We start from the raw sequence: 15,953 nt of genomic DNA on the forward strand, positions 1-15,953 counted from the left end.
AGGATATGTACATGGAAGTATTTAGGGGTTAAGTGTTAGAATGTCTACAACTTACTCCTAAATGGTTCAGCCAATGTATGTGTGTGTGTATCTATACCTATACGTATATATATATACACACACATATATATACTCACATATAGAGGTAAAATAAATATGGCAAAGTATCAACAAATGCTGATTCTAGATGGTGGGTATATGACTGACTGATCCTTGTCCTAGTCAACTTTTCTGCACACTTAAATTTCTTTAAATGAACACATGTTGAGGAAAAACACATGATTTAACTGTGGCATTTCTATTTTGAGAATATAAAGAGTTAATCATATTCATAATACTATGTAGAGGAATGCTTATTATAACATTGAGTAAAACAAAACGAACAAGCCATTATTTTTAACACAGAGTGATCACGACTATATAAAATTAACCAAAATCTATATATATCGGGAATAACAATATGTATTAGCAATTGTTTTTTTGAGTAATGTGCATATGGGCACTATTTCTTCCTTTCTGCATTTTGGTGTCTTCTGAATTTTCTATAAATGCATATAGTATAGTTTGTCTTAAAAACAATGTTCAGGTGAAAAATATCTCCCCTCTCTGTTCCTGTAGAATCTGAATTTGCCATGTACTCTTCAGATCGTTTGTCTGTCTACAGGTCTCCTCAGCTAAACTGAATTTCTGGATGGCAGGAATGTGTCTTATTGATTGCTGAGCCTCTAGTGCCTAGCTTATGAGTATGTAGCCGTAGTAAATGTTGACAACTGTTTTTTTTTGCACTAAACTGAAGGCAAAGAAACCTCTCTTTTAATTTTAGTTATTATGCTCTTGGGACTTATCTGGGCTACCTACCTGTAGACTCACAAGATTAACCTATAAAAGAAACCCATCTTCATCTCCTCAAAGAGTGATTTCTTTGAAGGTTGGTTTTAGCAGGATAATAAGATGCATGATGCAATGTGTTTAATGAAAAACGTGTTCTATACATATTCCCGTTCCTTCACCAAAGGATTCCCATGCTTTTGTAATTCCATTTGGAGCTGTTTTTCACTCATTATCCATATTCCACACTAGGAGTTGTGTGATCCAAGTCTCTCAATTACACCACTTGGGTGTACAGATAAGTGGCTTTAAAAATAAGCCTGGCAGGTGGCAGAGCCCATAAACAAACCCCTCCTGGCTGCTGGTAATTGGAATAAGAAGACAGTGATGTTCTGACTGCTGGCTTCAAGGCACAGGAGGGGAGTTTATGCAGAGTTGGAAATAGAGAATGTCTTTGCTAGAAACACATCTTGGAGGTACCCAGTCTAAACTACTCTTTTTACAGGCATGGAAACTGTAAAAATGAGTAGACAGAAATCTCAATTTAAATAGAGTGGAGAGATCAGAAAAGGGGGCTCTCATGCCCTATGCGGATAGCAGAACCTAACAGGAAGAAGAAAGACTTCCTCTTCTCGCCTGGTTTATCCAGGCGAGCTTATCCAATGAGAGACAGTCAGGACTCTGCCAATGAAAAGCCACAGATTCTTTGTTAACTATAGCACTCCCAGCTTCCTTTTTCCCTCCATAAAAGAGTTCTGTCCATTTTTTTGCTGGGGACTTGCACATGGCTAGCCATGGTTGTAGATCTTGAACTGCAGTTCTTTGTTAATCCCAAATAGCCTGTTTCTGCTGGAGAAATAGCTAGCAGTCTACTGTTGGAGCATGTATCAACACTTTATACCTTTTTGTGGTTAAATTTTATTCCACTGTATGGATATACCTGATGGTGACATATTTAAAGCCACTTAAAACTCAAAATGGAGTAACTATGGTTCAGGCATCCAAAATGGATGCCAGGTGGTTTTGTGGATGCAAGTTCCTAAATCATTGAGAACTTCAACCTTCTGAATTGTATCAAATTCTAAGACACCACTCAGTTCAGTTCAGTTCAGTCACTCAGTCACTCAGTCACTCAGTCACCCATCACCCATCAAGTCGGTGATGCCATCCAGCCATCTCATCCTCTGTCGTCCCCTTCTCCTCCTGCCCCCAATCCCTCCCAGCATCAGGGTCTTTTCCAATGAGTCAACTCTTCACATGAGGTGGGCAAAGTACTAGAGTTTCAGCTTCAGCATCAGTCCTTCCAATGAACACCCAGGACTGATCTCCTTTAGGATGGACTGGACTAGCCATCTTCAAAACAGTATTTGCCACCAGCTGCTCCCTGCAACCTTGCAGTTTCAAAGTTCCCCCTCCTTTTGCAACAATATAATCATTTCAAACCCCAACCAATCCTTGCTTAAAAAGCACCCTTCTTGCCAGCTGGGTTTCTGATTGGTAACCAAAAAACTATGCTTAACTTCGTGGTGTTTTACCTTTACCAGGCTCCCTCATATTGTAGTGGAACAGAACACAACTCAAGTGCTTCTTGAATCTGCCTCTCTCTGGCTCTAGTCCCAACAAATTTCAAATAAATGCGTCTTTACTTCAATCAGGTCTGTGTTTCTGAAATTTTTATTAACATATCAAATTTGTTTATCCATTCATCAGTTGATAGACATTTGGATGGCTCCAATTTGGGGTATTATGAATAACATTGTTATGAACCTTCATTTCTGAACTCATCCATTCATCGATCAGTTCACTAACTGAGCATCTATTATGTGCTAAGCCATGAAGCTTGGAATGGAGTGCAGAGGCTGCCACATTGTAAAACCTCAGTGCATCCTTGAGGGGACAGGAAAGAAGGAGCCTGCTTGAATCCTCCTTCTTCCGATCCCATCTCACAGAGGGGACTGAAGTGAGAATGGAGGGAAGAGAAAGCCTCCAAGAAAGCACACTAGAACTAGACCCTATGGAGTCAGGTCATCAGCTGCCATTTACCCAGGTAGCTCAAAGAAATCCTTGTCTTGCCCCCACTGAGCCTGTAAAACAGAGAGAGACTGAGAACTCAGTCTCTATCTAGACCTGAGACCTGAAAGGTCCTGACTTGGGATTGCTTTGACCTCTGGGCACTAGGAGCAAAAGGGAGAACACGCTCACCCCAAGACAAGGACAGAAGCGAAAGGGAGCCATCCATGCGGTCCTGGCCCCTTTTCTCGACTTCACTGAGCACTGGAGTCCTCCATCCTCCCTTACGCAGGAGTGATGGGGGGGGCTCAAACAAAGGGTAAGAGAAACTTTCTTCCCACTACTTGTGATATGTCTGAACTCCTACAGTATGCGCCACGCAGGATGGAGCAAGTTGGCAAGTTGGGAAAGGGGTGAATGGCTCTCCTTTCTGCCAGCATCCTCTGGAGCAAGTTTTAAAAGGATGGATTACTTTTTAAATTGAGTTTTTCGTTTGAAGGTGAAGGCATGAAGCATTTGCATTAAAATTGCACATTCGTCAGGAATGTATGCATAATTTCAAGAGATGTCGAAAAAAAATTAATGCCAGGGGCATATGTTCAAGCCAAGAGCATGGAAACCCACCCTGACATAGATTGCTATTAAATCTAGCATGCCGAAATATGGAGGGCTTAATGCATTTATAAATTTTTCAGAATTCTTCCTTTTCAGCAGAACCTTTGCCCTAAAGGGCTCTCTGTCATTTCAAGTCATTTTTCTTGAAGTTTACAAAATGACTCATTTAAAGAGCATGGGTCCTCTGCCTGCCCCACCCCCACGCCATCTTCACTTACTGTGAGTTCTTTGCTTTTAGCAAAAGGCCACCAGCCCCGCACACGCTTTTGCTGGAATATGGAAATCTTGTTCTCCTCACTTGCATTTTCAAATTTGGTGAGATCACAGGCTTTGGCAGACTTCGCTGCTCGGGGGAAACTATTGAGGTTCATCTCCAGGGAGCCTGTGAAGAGATGCCCTTAATGGGTTAGGGAAGGGCTTTAAAATCCATCATTATCCTCATTCACCCATCCATTCATCTATCCTCTCACTGGTCATTCAATCAGAACCACAAGGGATCAATAGCTTGTGCTAGGTATCTGCGACATAAATATGACCAAGACATGGTTATTGCATTTAAAGCTTTAATAATGTGGCAGCACACCAGGACTTGCCTGGCAGTCCAGTGGTTGGGACTTTGTCTTCCGGTGCAGAAGGTGTGGGTTCCATCCCTGGTCAGTGAGCTAAGATCCCACATGCCTCGCGGCCCAAAAGCCAAAACATAAAACAGAAGCAATATCATGGCAAATTCTATAAGGACTTTAAAAAGTGGTCCACATTAAAAAAAAAGTATTAAATAAAAGAAAGTAACGTGGCAGCAAGTAGAAGACCAGGGCAGAGCTACCGTATGTAACTTTCAAGCCTCAGTTTCTGATGTCATCTGCTGGGCCTCTTCTCTGTTCCCCGAGTATGATCTAGATTCTGTGTCTATCCTCTGAGCTTTTCCCTGACTTAGCACCGATCAGCCTGTAAGAACCTCCTCCCCCCATCACCCCTCCCTCTCTGGGTCCACTGAACTCCTCCAGGTTGGGGACTAAGTCTTACTGTCCTGGTAGCAACTCTTTCAGTACCTTCGTGGGGTCTCAACAGTGAATTTTCTCTTTTAAGAAAATTTATATACAATCTTTAGGGGGTTAGTTTCCACTCACAGTTGTTATAAAACATTTGCCGTATTTCCCTAGTTGTGTAATCCATCCCGGAGCCTATCTCACACTCAATGGTTTGTACCTCCCACACCCCCACCCCTGGGGTGCCCCTCCTCCCTTCCCTCTCCCCACTGGTAACCCCTAGGTTGTTCTCTGTATATGTGCATCTGCTTCTATTTGTTGCATTCACTAGTTTTCAACAATGTGTTTTCAACAAGTAAATATAAGTCATAAGAGAATGCCATGAGATGATATTAGATTTCTCTCTCTTTAATAACCTTTCCTATGGCAAAAGTAATATTTGTTAAATGTGGACACTTAGAATGTGTACATAAGCAAAAAAAAAAAAATTATGTAATCCTACCTCCCAAAAGTTGACCACTGCCTTACTTATTAGTTCATATCCTCATGTCAGTCTTTCTGTCTCTTTGGCTGTCTCTGACTCTTTCTGCTATACAAATAAACACACTTTTTTACCAAAAGGGGATTTTTTTTTAACATACTTTTTTCATTTAATGCACCTTGCCTAACTATCCAACTGATTAAATATTCTAATATTTTAATGGCTGCAGGGTTGTTACTTATTGAGCACTACTATGTATGAAACTCTGTACTTTGCTTTTACATTATCAAGTATATAGCTCCCAATACCCTCTGAAGTATATAATTTTATTATTCCCATTTTACAACTGAGGAAAACTGAGGTACAGAGACCAGTAATTAGCTCAAAATTTAATAGCTTCTTAGCATTGGAGCAAAGATCAATTTAAAGTTTCTTGAATATGTATCTTCTACCATAGGGATGTACCATAACTTATGGAGTCAATTACCTTATATTAAGGGACTATTTGGAATGTTCCAATATTTTGCTATCAAAATAATTAAACAGCATTGAAATGATTATTTGTGGAGCAAATTCAGACTAAGCTCTCCAGAAGTTGGGATAAAATCCTCAACATTAATATGACTTTGATGAAGTCTCTACCTTACCCAGAAAATCATCTGAAGACAGCCTTTCAAAATCCCAAACCTGGAGCACCAACACAGCTGGTGTCTTACACTCCATCTTCTCTAATGAAAATATATTCTCCCTCTTGGAAATGACCATTTGCTTTTCTGCTGGGAGATACTGAAACGGAAATAGAAAGCGCCAGTTGAAGTTCCCCTCTCCGGTCAGGGAGTTGTAATGCACGTCTGTCTCTTGCTTGTCATCTTCCAAACCCTTTAACCACCTGAATGAAGACAGAGAAATAATTAAACACTCTGAGCACATTATTCATGCATCAGCCTCATCAAGAGCGATTGAAATGGTTTCATTGTGGTCATGGATCATAGCTTTAAAATTATGATATAGTTAGATTCAGATGGAAATTTCCATTGACTCTGAAAGCGATAAATAGGGATCAAAGGGCCTGAAGCAGAAAGAAGACTCTCATTCTAAGTCAGTTTAGGGAATTGTCTTCAGTAGTTCTTGAGTAGCTCTGAAGCCTCATGCAATAAAGAGGGAAAACTCAGGAAATGTGAAATGAAAGTTTAATATGAGTTTCTTCTCACTCTGGGAGACTTCTTGATGGGGGAGGGGGCATTTCCACACCCACTATATTACATTGCTCTGTTACACAGATAAGTTGTCTAAACTCTCTGTACCTTTGTTGCATCTGGAACATGGAAGCAATCACAGAATCTAGTTCATGGTAATTCTGAGGAATTACATGAGATAATATATGTCCAGAGCTTTGTGTACTCCAAATGATCTATTATGTTATTTCCTCTTAGTATTATCCGGTCTTTCTCTTCCGTGCTGAGTATAAAGTAAGCTATAATGAATACATTTTCCTCCAGTATTTTATCCATGGCTAACTAACTCTTGAGAAAATAGGTACTTTAAATTCAAGCTAATTGATAATGCAATACAACTTACTTTCTGAAAGCAAATATCCCTTCCTCTACCCCAAACTACCCCAGAGCAAACAAAGATCCTTCTCCTCTGAGAAGAGTGGTACCACTCAAGGTAAAGGCACAATTATTTAGGTAGAGGTGCCTTTATTTAGGTAAAGATGGTGCTCGGCCAATCAAGGTATGTATGATACCGGTTATGAGGTAAGGGCTGAGCCAGATGCTAGGGGCTGATGGGGAGCAAGCAGAGGTGATCCTTGCCTTTGTGGAGCCACCGTCTTGGAGGGGAGAGGATGGAGGGACGTGGGTGGGGTGGAAGAAGTCACCAGTGAGGGATATGCAAAGGCCCTATGGAAGAAGAAATTAGGACACATTCTAAGACAGGAGTGAAGCTCAGTGTGACTAGAGAAGGCAAGGGGGAGAACTGATCCAGTGAGATGTTAGGTAGCAGCTCATCATATGTGATATTTTAGGACTTATGAGAGATTTTAGCTCCTTGTCCAGAGAAAATAGGATGTCGTTAAAGGGTTTTAAGTACAGGACTGATGTGATCAGATTGTGTTTTTAAAAGATAACTCATTTTTCAATGTGGAGAACCAATTATTGGAGGTAAGAATGAATATGTTACCGCTTTAGTCGTGTCCGACTCTGTGCAACCCCATAGATGGCAGCCCACCAGGCTCCCCCGTCCCTGGGATTCTCCAGGCAAGAACACTGGAGTGGGTTGCCATTTCCTTCTCCAATGCATGAAAGTGAAAAGTGAAAGTGAAGTCGCTCGGTCATGTCCAACTCTCAGCAACCCCATGGACTGCAGCCTACCAGGCTCCTCCGTCCATGGGATTTTCCAGGCCAGAATTCTGGAGTGGGTTGCCATTGCCTTCTCCAAGAATGAACATAGAGAGACCAATTCAGATAGTATTGACCCCAGCAAGAAATGATGGAGAAAAAGACAATGATGGTGGAGCTTTCCTGGTGGCTCAGTGGTAAAGAATCTGCCTGCCAAAGCAGGAGATGTGGGTTCGATCCCTGGCCCAGGAAGATCTCACATGCCTTGGAGCAGCTAAGCCTGTGCTCTAGCGCCCAGGAAATCCAGTTGCTGAAGGCCACATGTCCTAGAGCCTGTGCTCTACAACAAAAGAAGCCACAACAGTGAGAAGCCCATGCACTGCAATAAAGAGTAGCCCTGGCTTGCTGTGACTGCAGAAAAACCCACACAGGAATGAAGACCCAGCACAGCCAAAAACAAATAAATATATAAGACTATTAAAAAAAAAAGATGATGATGATGATGTGGTGACAATGAAGAGAATGGATACTGCTGACAGCTATTTGGGACCTAAAATGAATGACTTAATGGCATACCAGAAATGAGAGTGTCAATGAGGAAGACAGTTTCTTGTTGGGGAAGACAAAGATAAAACTGAGAAGAATTTACCGTTTCTGAGATGAGTTTTATCTGAGGGCACATTTTATTGTTGTTGTTGTTAAAAAATTTGTACACTTTATTACAATAATATTTATACTTTATTGTTTGCATTTGAGAGTATACTGAATATTTTGTTTGAAAACAAGTAGTTTATCGAGAAGATTTTGGATGAGAAGCTCTCTATAGTTATTATTATAGATAACTTCTGTTATTATGATTATTATTCCATTTTTTCAAATCATAGAATGCCTTAGGTTATGCAATATTTATTTTGAAAACCTCTAAATAATTTCTTAACTTCCTCAGAGTTTGTGGAGAAAAAAAATATTTTTTGTTTCTTTGAAATTTTCCTGCTAAAAGAACCACAATTCCTATTTTTTAAATTGGAGTGTAAGTGCTTTACAGTGTTGTATAGTTTCTGCTGTACAACAAACTGAATCAGTTGCATGTATACATATATCCCCTCCCTCTTGATTAGGGAACATGTTTAAATCGTACTGTTTCTGATTCTCTACCACCTCCTCTTCCTCCCTGACTAGGGGCTAAAGGAAACCTGCAAAGGCATTTGTGTCATAGCCAAGATGTAAGAGAGAGATACAAATTATTTAGGTTCCTAGGTCCTAGGTTGGTAAATTTTTTTTTTTTATCAAACTAGCAAATGAAAAGGTATAAATTTCAACTTTTGTGTTAGGCTGTGGCTCAGCTGGTGAAGAATCCACCTGCAATGTGGGAGACCTGGATTTGATCCCTGGGTTGGGAAGATGCCCTGGAGAAGGAAACAGCTACCCACTCCAGTATTCTGGCCTGGAGAATTCCTTGGACTGTGTAGTCCATGGGGGTTGCAAAGAATCAGACACAACTGAGCGACCTTGGTTTCACTGTGGGCTTCCCAGGTGGTGCTAGGGATAAAGAACCTGCCTGCTAATACAGGAGACATAAGAGACTCAGGTTCGATCTCTGAATTGGGAAGATCCCTGGAGGAGGGAATGGCAACCCATTCCAGTATTCTTGCCTAGAGAATCCCATGGAAAGAGGAGCCTGGTGGGCTACAGTCCATAGGGTCACAAAGAGTCAGACACACCTGATGCAATTTAGCATGCATGCATATAATCTTAACACTTAGTCTTTCATCAATAGCACTATTGTTCACTACTTCTGCTGGTGTAAACGTATTTTGAATGTCATTCAAAAAGTTTAGGCAGTCAACATTTAACAGGAAGAGACATTCATATAAACAAATTTTCTCACAAAAATATTTCATGAGATAATCATTCTTAGTAAAATGACCAAATATTTGACAAAGTGACTTCTCTAACAAGGTGAGTAAGAAAGCCTCCTTTTGTGGGGTGTGGGTGGAGTGCCTTCCATGAGGCATAGTTTGGTTGGGGGTTAAAGGGTGAAAAGGAGAAGGAAAGGGTGGATGGAGTTTGCTGATGATCTTACCCTTTAACATAAATATCACTCGATTTTTGTCCTGTGAAGATATTCTCATCCTCCAAAATGACATCTTCTGTGTTCCAGATGGTTACTCTCAGTTCATACCTGGGGTAAGGGAAGGGAGACGTAGGTTGAAGACCCTGGAGGTTGAGTCGATTGGTGTCTATGTGATTCTGGTATTGCTTTGAGTCTATAAGCTTCCTCAACTTTACCAAGTTAAAAATATTAAGACAAGGTCTTCGTTCCATCAAAACCAAGTGTTCCAGCTGGAATCATCCAGAATATGAATTTCTCTGAGCAGATCCTCCTTCCATTAACCAACATATTTCAGAATGTGGAAGAATGTTGACACTCAGGGCTCTTACCATAAAACAGGGGCCACTATTTCCATCCCCATTGCTATTATTACTACCACCACTGATCTCCTGATGTAACTGACCAGGTGGAAAGTCAGGCATGATTATCAGGTGTCAGCTGATTGATGTAATGTATCAGACACCAGGTCTTTTAGTCTGAGACCATGGTCTCTTTCCTTGAAGATGAAGTTGCATCCACTTACCCTTTGGGTTTCCTTGGCGAAATGTCAACAGGAGGTCCAGGCTGAGGCATATCTTCAGGAAACATATCCACCCACATCTGCAGACGGCCCTTGTTAAGAAAAGAAGATACTAGCTTTTTGGGGGAAAGTGTGGTTACCACGTGGACACTGACCATTCACAGTTTTAACAGATCCCTTTACGAGGGTTGAGTCTCTGGTGGCTCAGACGGTAAAGAATCCACCTGCAATGCGGGAAACGTAAGAGACTCAGGTTCAGTCCTGGGTCAGGAAGATCCCCTGGAGAAGGCAATGGAAACCCGCTCCAGTATCTGTGCCTGGAGAATTCCGTGAACAGAGGAGCTTGGTGTGCTACAGTCCGTGGGGTCGCAAAGAGTCAGACATGACTGAGCAACTAACACTTTCACTTCACTAGGAATAGTTATTAGGTAAATATAATATAATATTATTATCCATACTGTTTTTAGGATATTTGTTGACAAAGACAGAACTTACATTTTTATTAAAAATTAGAGCATATATCTAAAGAAGGGCAAAACTTACTGAGCACCTACTATGTGGTAGATGCAGCCCTGTGCAATTGAAAGCATTGTCTCATTAATTCCTCCAATATCTCCACTAGGTAGAAATTCCTACTTGGCAGATGAGAAATGTCTTGCACATATTTACACAGGCAATGCTGACTCTATAGAGACCTGGCTTTTCTTACCAACCCCTAAGGATTACAGAGATTCTACTATCTGTCGGAAGTATCATGCTTCATTGCCTCCAATGTACCTTAACATCCACCAGCTCCACCAACGCTCACCCCTAGCCATGAGAAAGTAAGGTTCAGAGAAGTCAAAGAAATTATCCAAAGTCCTGTGGCTAATTAGTGATAGAATAGGACCTCCCATCCATTGCTCTGGACTCCATACACCAAAATTTACCCTGTTTCAAGGGATTTGAAAGCCCAGATGGGAAGAAGGTCCAGTGGATTCTATGTTCAGCTCCGTTGTGTGTACGCTAAGTGCTCTGTCAGCTCAGGCGAGAAGGTGAGTGATCAGCAAAGGCTGGGATGGTCAGGGAAGATTTTATATGAAGTAAGTGGGGTTGTCAACAGAGTGGGGAGGAGTCGTAGGATTTGGGTGAAGGAGGAGCTTTGGCTAGGGGGACAAAAAGAGCATTTCCAGAGGAAGGGACAATGTAAGCAAAGAGCTAGCATTTGGGAAGTGATGAACCAATTCTGGGCTTCCCTGATAGCTCAGTTGGTAAAGGATCCACCTGCAATGCAGGAGACCCCAGTTTGATTCCTGAGTTGGGAAGATCCACTGGAGAAGGAATAGGCTACCCACTCCAATTCAATGAAGGATTATATTCCTAGGGTCTCTAAAGAGACATTATGCGCTCAGTGGCTCAGCTGTGTCTGACTCTTCGCAACCCCTTGGACTGTAGCCCACCAGGCTCCTCTGTCCATGGACTTCTCCAGGCAACAGACATTAACATTCACCTTTAACCAAGAAGCCACATCTGACAGGTAAAATGAGGGACACCAGTAACCAAAAGATTTCAAAGATCTGGGAGTAAATCTTAAGAAATAACCATAAGCTTCTACATTTGATAAAAGTGTATTCTTTTCAGACACCCACACACATCCTATCACTAGGTTTATATTCCACCATGGCTGGGATAGCAGTGTGGGTCTTCCTCCCCGTTACAGTCAAGCTCACTTGCTTTTCCCAGACTACACAGTGAGTGAATTCAGAACTGGGACAGAACCAGGGACTCAAGCTGTCTGGGTTAAATCCCAGCTCTCTGTTGTGCTGTTCTTAGTTGCTCAGCCATGACTGACTCTTTGCCACCCCATGGACTGTAGCCCACCAGGCTCCTCTGTCCATGGGGATCCTCCAGGCAAGAATACTGGAGTGGGTTGCCATGCCCTCCTCAAGGGGATCTTCCCAACCCAGGGATTGAACCCAGGTCTCCTGCACTGTAGGTGGATTCTTTACCATCTGATCCGCCAGGGAAGCCCAAGAACACTGGAGTGGGTAGCCTATCCCTTCTCCAGGGGATCTTCCCAACCCAGGAATTAAAAAGGGGTCTCCTGCATTGCAGGTAGATTGTTTACCAGCTGAGTAACTTTGTGCAAGTTACTTAAACTCTCCTAACCTCAATTTCTTAAAAGTAAGGATCATAATAATTTCATCATGAGGTAATATTAAGAGATAAGGCTTAGGTGACCCCTACACCTCTGTTTGTCTAGGAAAACCCTGGCGTGGGCCCTTTGTAGCAGCTTAATTATTAATAATGCCCTCTTTTACTCTTAAAATGGCCATAACATGGATAAATATATCCTTGAGTGATATATCCTTATTGAGTGATATATCCTAATTGAGTGATATTATTTCCATAAGGAGTCTAGGACATTAAAAGTTTCTTAATAAAGTTATTTTCTTTTCCCTTCCAACTCATAACCCAGATCTCTAGTTATCTTCCACACAGCTTGTTTTTGCTAATTCTTCAAGATAAGCCTCCATCTATTGCCTCTCTGGGAAAACTAGCGGGCTGTGTGGTTACTAATAGATTTTGGACAAGTTCTTGGGTACATTAAATGGGTTTTGAACTTTCTTAAATGCCAATATTCTTCTGAAAGAATTTGATTACCCAAATCATAAAAAGGAAAGAGCAATAAATCCAACTCTGATTTTAGGGCAGGGTTTCTCAATCTTAACATTCACTTGGGGCTGAATAATCTTTGTTGTGGGGGGCTGCCCAGTACAAGATAGGATGTTTAGCAGCATCTCTGGCCTCTTCCCACTAGAAACCAGTAGCACCTTCACCCACCTGAGACAACCAAGAATACTGATATTTCAGACACTGCTTAATGTCCAGGCTAGGAGGGGGAAAATTGTCCCTGGTTGGGAACCATTACTATATGGCACAAAAGATTAACTTTTAGGGCAAAAGTCTCATTTGTTGGGGATGAACATTTCTTGGCCACTACCTGCTCCATTCCGGGCTTATCCTTGTGGTACAGTGGCCGTGTTTCTATGTGCTCAGGAACCAGCCTACACCCAACCTCGGGAATATCCTCCCAAGAGTGTAAAACCCTGAGGGCCAAGTGCTCATACGACTCCACCGTCTCATCTGCACGGAAGATAGAAAAATAAAGAGACTTGTCAGATGCATGCTCCTGTACGGGGGCAGTGATGAACTGTCATGCATTCTCAAACACTTCCTTAAAGGTTTATTTAAATATACAAGTAGAGAGAAAATATACAGGTAGAGAGAAGAGATAGCAAAAAAGAAATAGGACAAATAACATGGAAAGAGGTGGGAGTAGAGTGGTAGGAGGGGGAAAGAGATTGAAAGTTAAGCGAGTGAATCTATCTATGAAATAGAAATAGACTCACAGACATAAAGATCAGACTTGTGGTTGCCAAGGGGGAGGGGGCTAAGGGGAGGGATGGACTGGGAGTTTGGGTTTGGTAGATGCAAACTTTTATGTTTAGAATAGGTCCTACTGTATAGCACAAGGGACTATAGTCAATCTTCTGGGATAAATTATATTGAAAAAGAATATTTTAAAAATGTATATATGTGTATAACTGAGGAGAGACTTTGCTGTGTATCAGAGACTGGCACAATGCTGTAAATCAACTATACATCAATTTAAAAAATAAATTAATTAAGAAAAAATTTAAGAGATTGGGAAATGAGATGGGTTGACCAGAGGACTCAGAGCACAGTCAGGGTCTTGGAGTACAGGACTCCCTTCACCCCTTGAATCAGACTCCTTCAGTCTATGAATCACAAACTTGGTTTAAGGGGCAAGAGAGGGTACTTTTTCTGGAGACATAAAGCTATTTGCTAACACTATAGTGGGAGAGGGCCTGGGGGATCAGAGTGGCCCTAAACAAGGTGGTGAAATAGACATAATATGTGCTCATTGATGTCTTATGACTCTTATCATTATTGCTTGAGATCTCTCACTCCTACCAACACTTACTCAGGGAAAAGACTCTCTGCTCTATCATTTTATTTTTAAAAAAGGTAATTCATGATAAAAACTATTGGTAGAAAAAATACTTGCCAAATAAGACAAAAATTGTTGAAAGAATAAAATCTTCTTGACAAACTTTAGAATGGCCAAATTTGACATAAGAAAGTTGAACTTGGTTTAACCAAAGAAATAAAAGGCTACCAGGAGAATCTCCCAACAGCAATCATTATAGTCAGTAAAAGTCGATAGGGATGAACAAATAATCGATGAATTAAATCTTCGTCATAAAGTTTAATCAGTCAAAAACTGATCTTGATGAACATAATTTCAGGTTTTTGGTGGGCAAATAAATTGTTTAATCATGAAATGTAGAATAGTGACCAAGGGACTAAATTGGCTTAATAGAGTATGTTGTGAAAAAGTATTTTTCTCACAGAAATTCATCTATATTGTTAATACACTAAATGTCAATAATTCTGCATGAGAATAACCTCTTAGAATTTCTTGGGACCAAAATAACAAGGTAAAAGGAAATCTTGGCATTAAAGTGGTGGGATCAACAGAGTGTCAAAACACCCTGTAGCATGTACATAATTTGTTTTTTTGCACCAGAAGCACTGCACCATATATAGGTAATTTTTAAGCATCAAATGGATAGGTGTGATAGTACAGGAGTTGTTTTATATCCTTAAAAAGGATTTTTTCCTCATCCTAAATTTATGAAAGACTTTCTGAGGTCCTCCTGGTATATTCTATGTTGCTCATATAGAAAAATCTATTTCTTGATGTTGGAATAGGAGAGTTGTTGGTGTAACACTTATGGGGGTAATTTGAGTTGTGTCCAAGTATTTATTCTATATAATATTCATTTTAAGGTATTGTCTATCTTCTGACACAACAATTCTGCTTCTATGATATATACTGTAGACTCACCAGAAATATGCAAAAATATGTGTAAGGAGGTTCATGGAAACATTAAGTGACACCATAAAAATGGACACAATGGAAATGTCACAGCCATAAAATAGAAAATTATCAAAGATCATTTCAAAGAACAAAGGAGAATTGTCATAATCTATTGGAAGTAGAAAAGGCAGAGTACAAAACTATATATATATATATGTGTGTGTGTGTGTGTGTGTGTGTGTGTGTGTGTATATATATGGTACATTAATGTACCATATATATATGGCATATTTAAAATTATGTAAAAATGTGGCATATTGCACACGCACACACACCCACACACCCACACACACTGTGAAGAAATATACCACCATGCACCATCATTATCTCTGAATTTGGGGATTACAAGTGATCTTCATCCTCCTCATTATTTTTCCATGCATTAACTTTACAGTAGATGACCATTGCCTTCAGTCATCAATACCACTGAAAGCAGGCTTTTCAAAAGAAGAACCACTTCAACAGGATACATTGTGGGGAGTTACCCGTGTCCTCCTCGGTAAAGGTTGTTTTTCCAGAGAAGACCTGGTTTCCTATCTGTATTTTCCCAGGGCGGAAGTAGGGGCCATCCAGCTTGCTGTCTTTGCAGAGCCTGGTGAGGATTTCGGTAGGTTTGGATGTGTCTCGCCAAGCATTGTATCCTTCTCTGAAAAGTGGACAAAGGACAGAGGGTGAGGTCCGGGCTTCCTCAGGAGCCGCTCCCTAAGGTCTCTGTGAAAGGGCCACCTAAGGATGACCTGTGTGGTGTCCTTTAGCTTTAACTTGACATTCCACATGCTTGGGGCTAGTGTTTTTGTTTTTGTTGATTTTGCTTTCTCTCTTTTCTGGTCAATACCTCTGCATATGTGTGCTGGTATGAAAGGCAGAACCTCGGAGTAGCTTGACAGAACATTTCTTTTCAGGTAGTTTCATATATATATATATATATTTTTTTTTTTTTTTAAACAAATGCATCCTTTAAAAAACTGAAATGAAATTCACATAACAAAATTGGCTATTTTAAAGTTGACCAATTTGGTGGAATTTAGTATATTCATAATGTTGTGCAACCACTACCTCTATCATCTAGTGCCAAAAAAATTTTTTTATCACCACAAAAGAAGACTCGCTACC

At 40.7% G+C, this 15,953-nt stretch overlaps 1 protein-coding gene across 3 annotated transcripts in view; it reads right to left on the reverse strand.

Annotated features, from left to right (window-relative positions):
- FER1L6 (fer-1 like family member 6) overlaps positions 1-15,953 on the reverse strand; it is a 162,214-nt gene that overhangs the window by 8,676 nt on the left and 137,585 nt on the right. For all 3 annotated transcript variants that reach the window (XM_043880377.1, XM_043880375.1, XM_043880376.1), the window contains 6 exons: positions 15,326-15,486; positions 12,876-13,018; positions 9,896-9,984; positions 9,343-9,441; positions 5,568-5,809; positions 3,672-3,835 (listed from right to left, as the gene is read on the reverse strand). In XM_043880377.1, the coding sequence (XP_043736312.1) occupies positions 3,672-3,835; positions 5,568-5,809; positions 9,343-9,441; positions 9,896-9,984; positions 12,876-13,018; positions 15,326-15,486 (898 nt within the window). The remainder of the gene's footprint in view (positions 1-3,671; positions 3,836-5,567; positions 5,810-9,342; positions 9,442-9,895; positions 9,985-12,875; positions 13,019-15,325; positions 15,487-15,953) is intronic.

The sequence above is a fragment of the Cervus elaphus genome, chromosome 21, assembly GCF_910594005.1.
Source record: "Cervus elaphus chromosome 21, mCerEla1.1, whole genome shotgun sequence".
In the NCBI taxonomy this organism is placed as follows: Eukaryota; Metazoa; Chordata; class Mammalia; order Artiodactyla; family Cervidae; genus Cervus; species Cervus elaphus.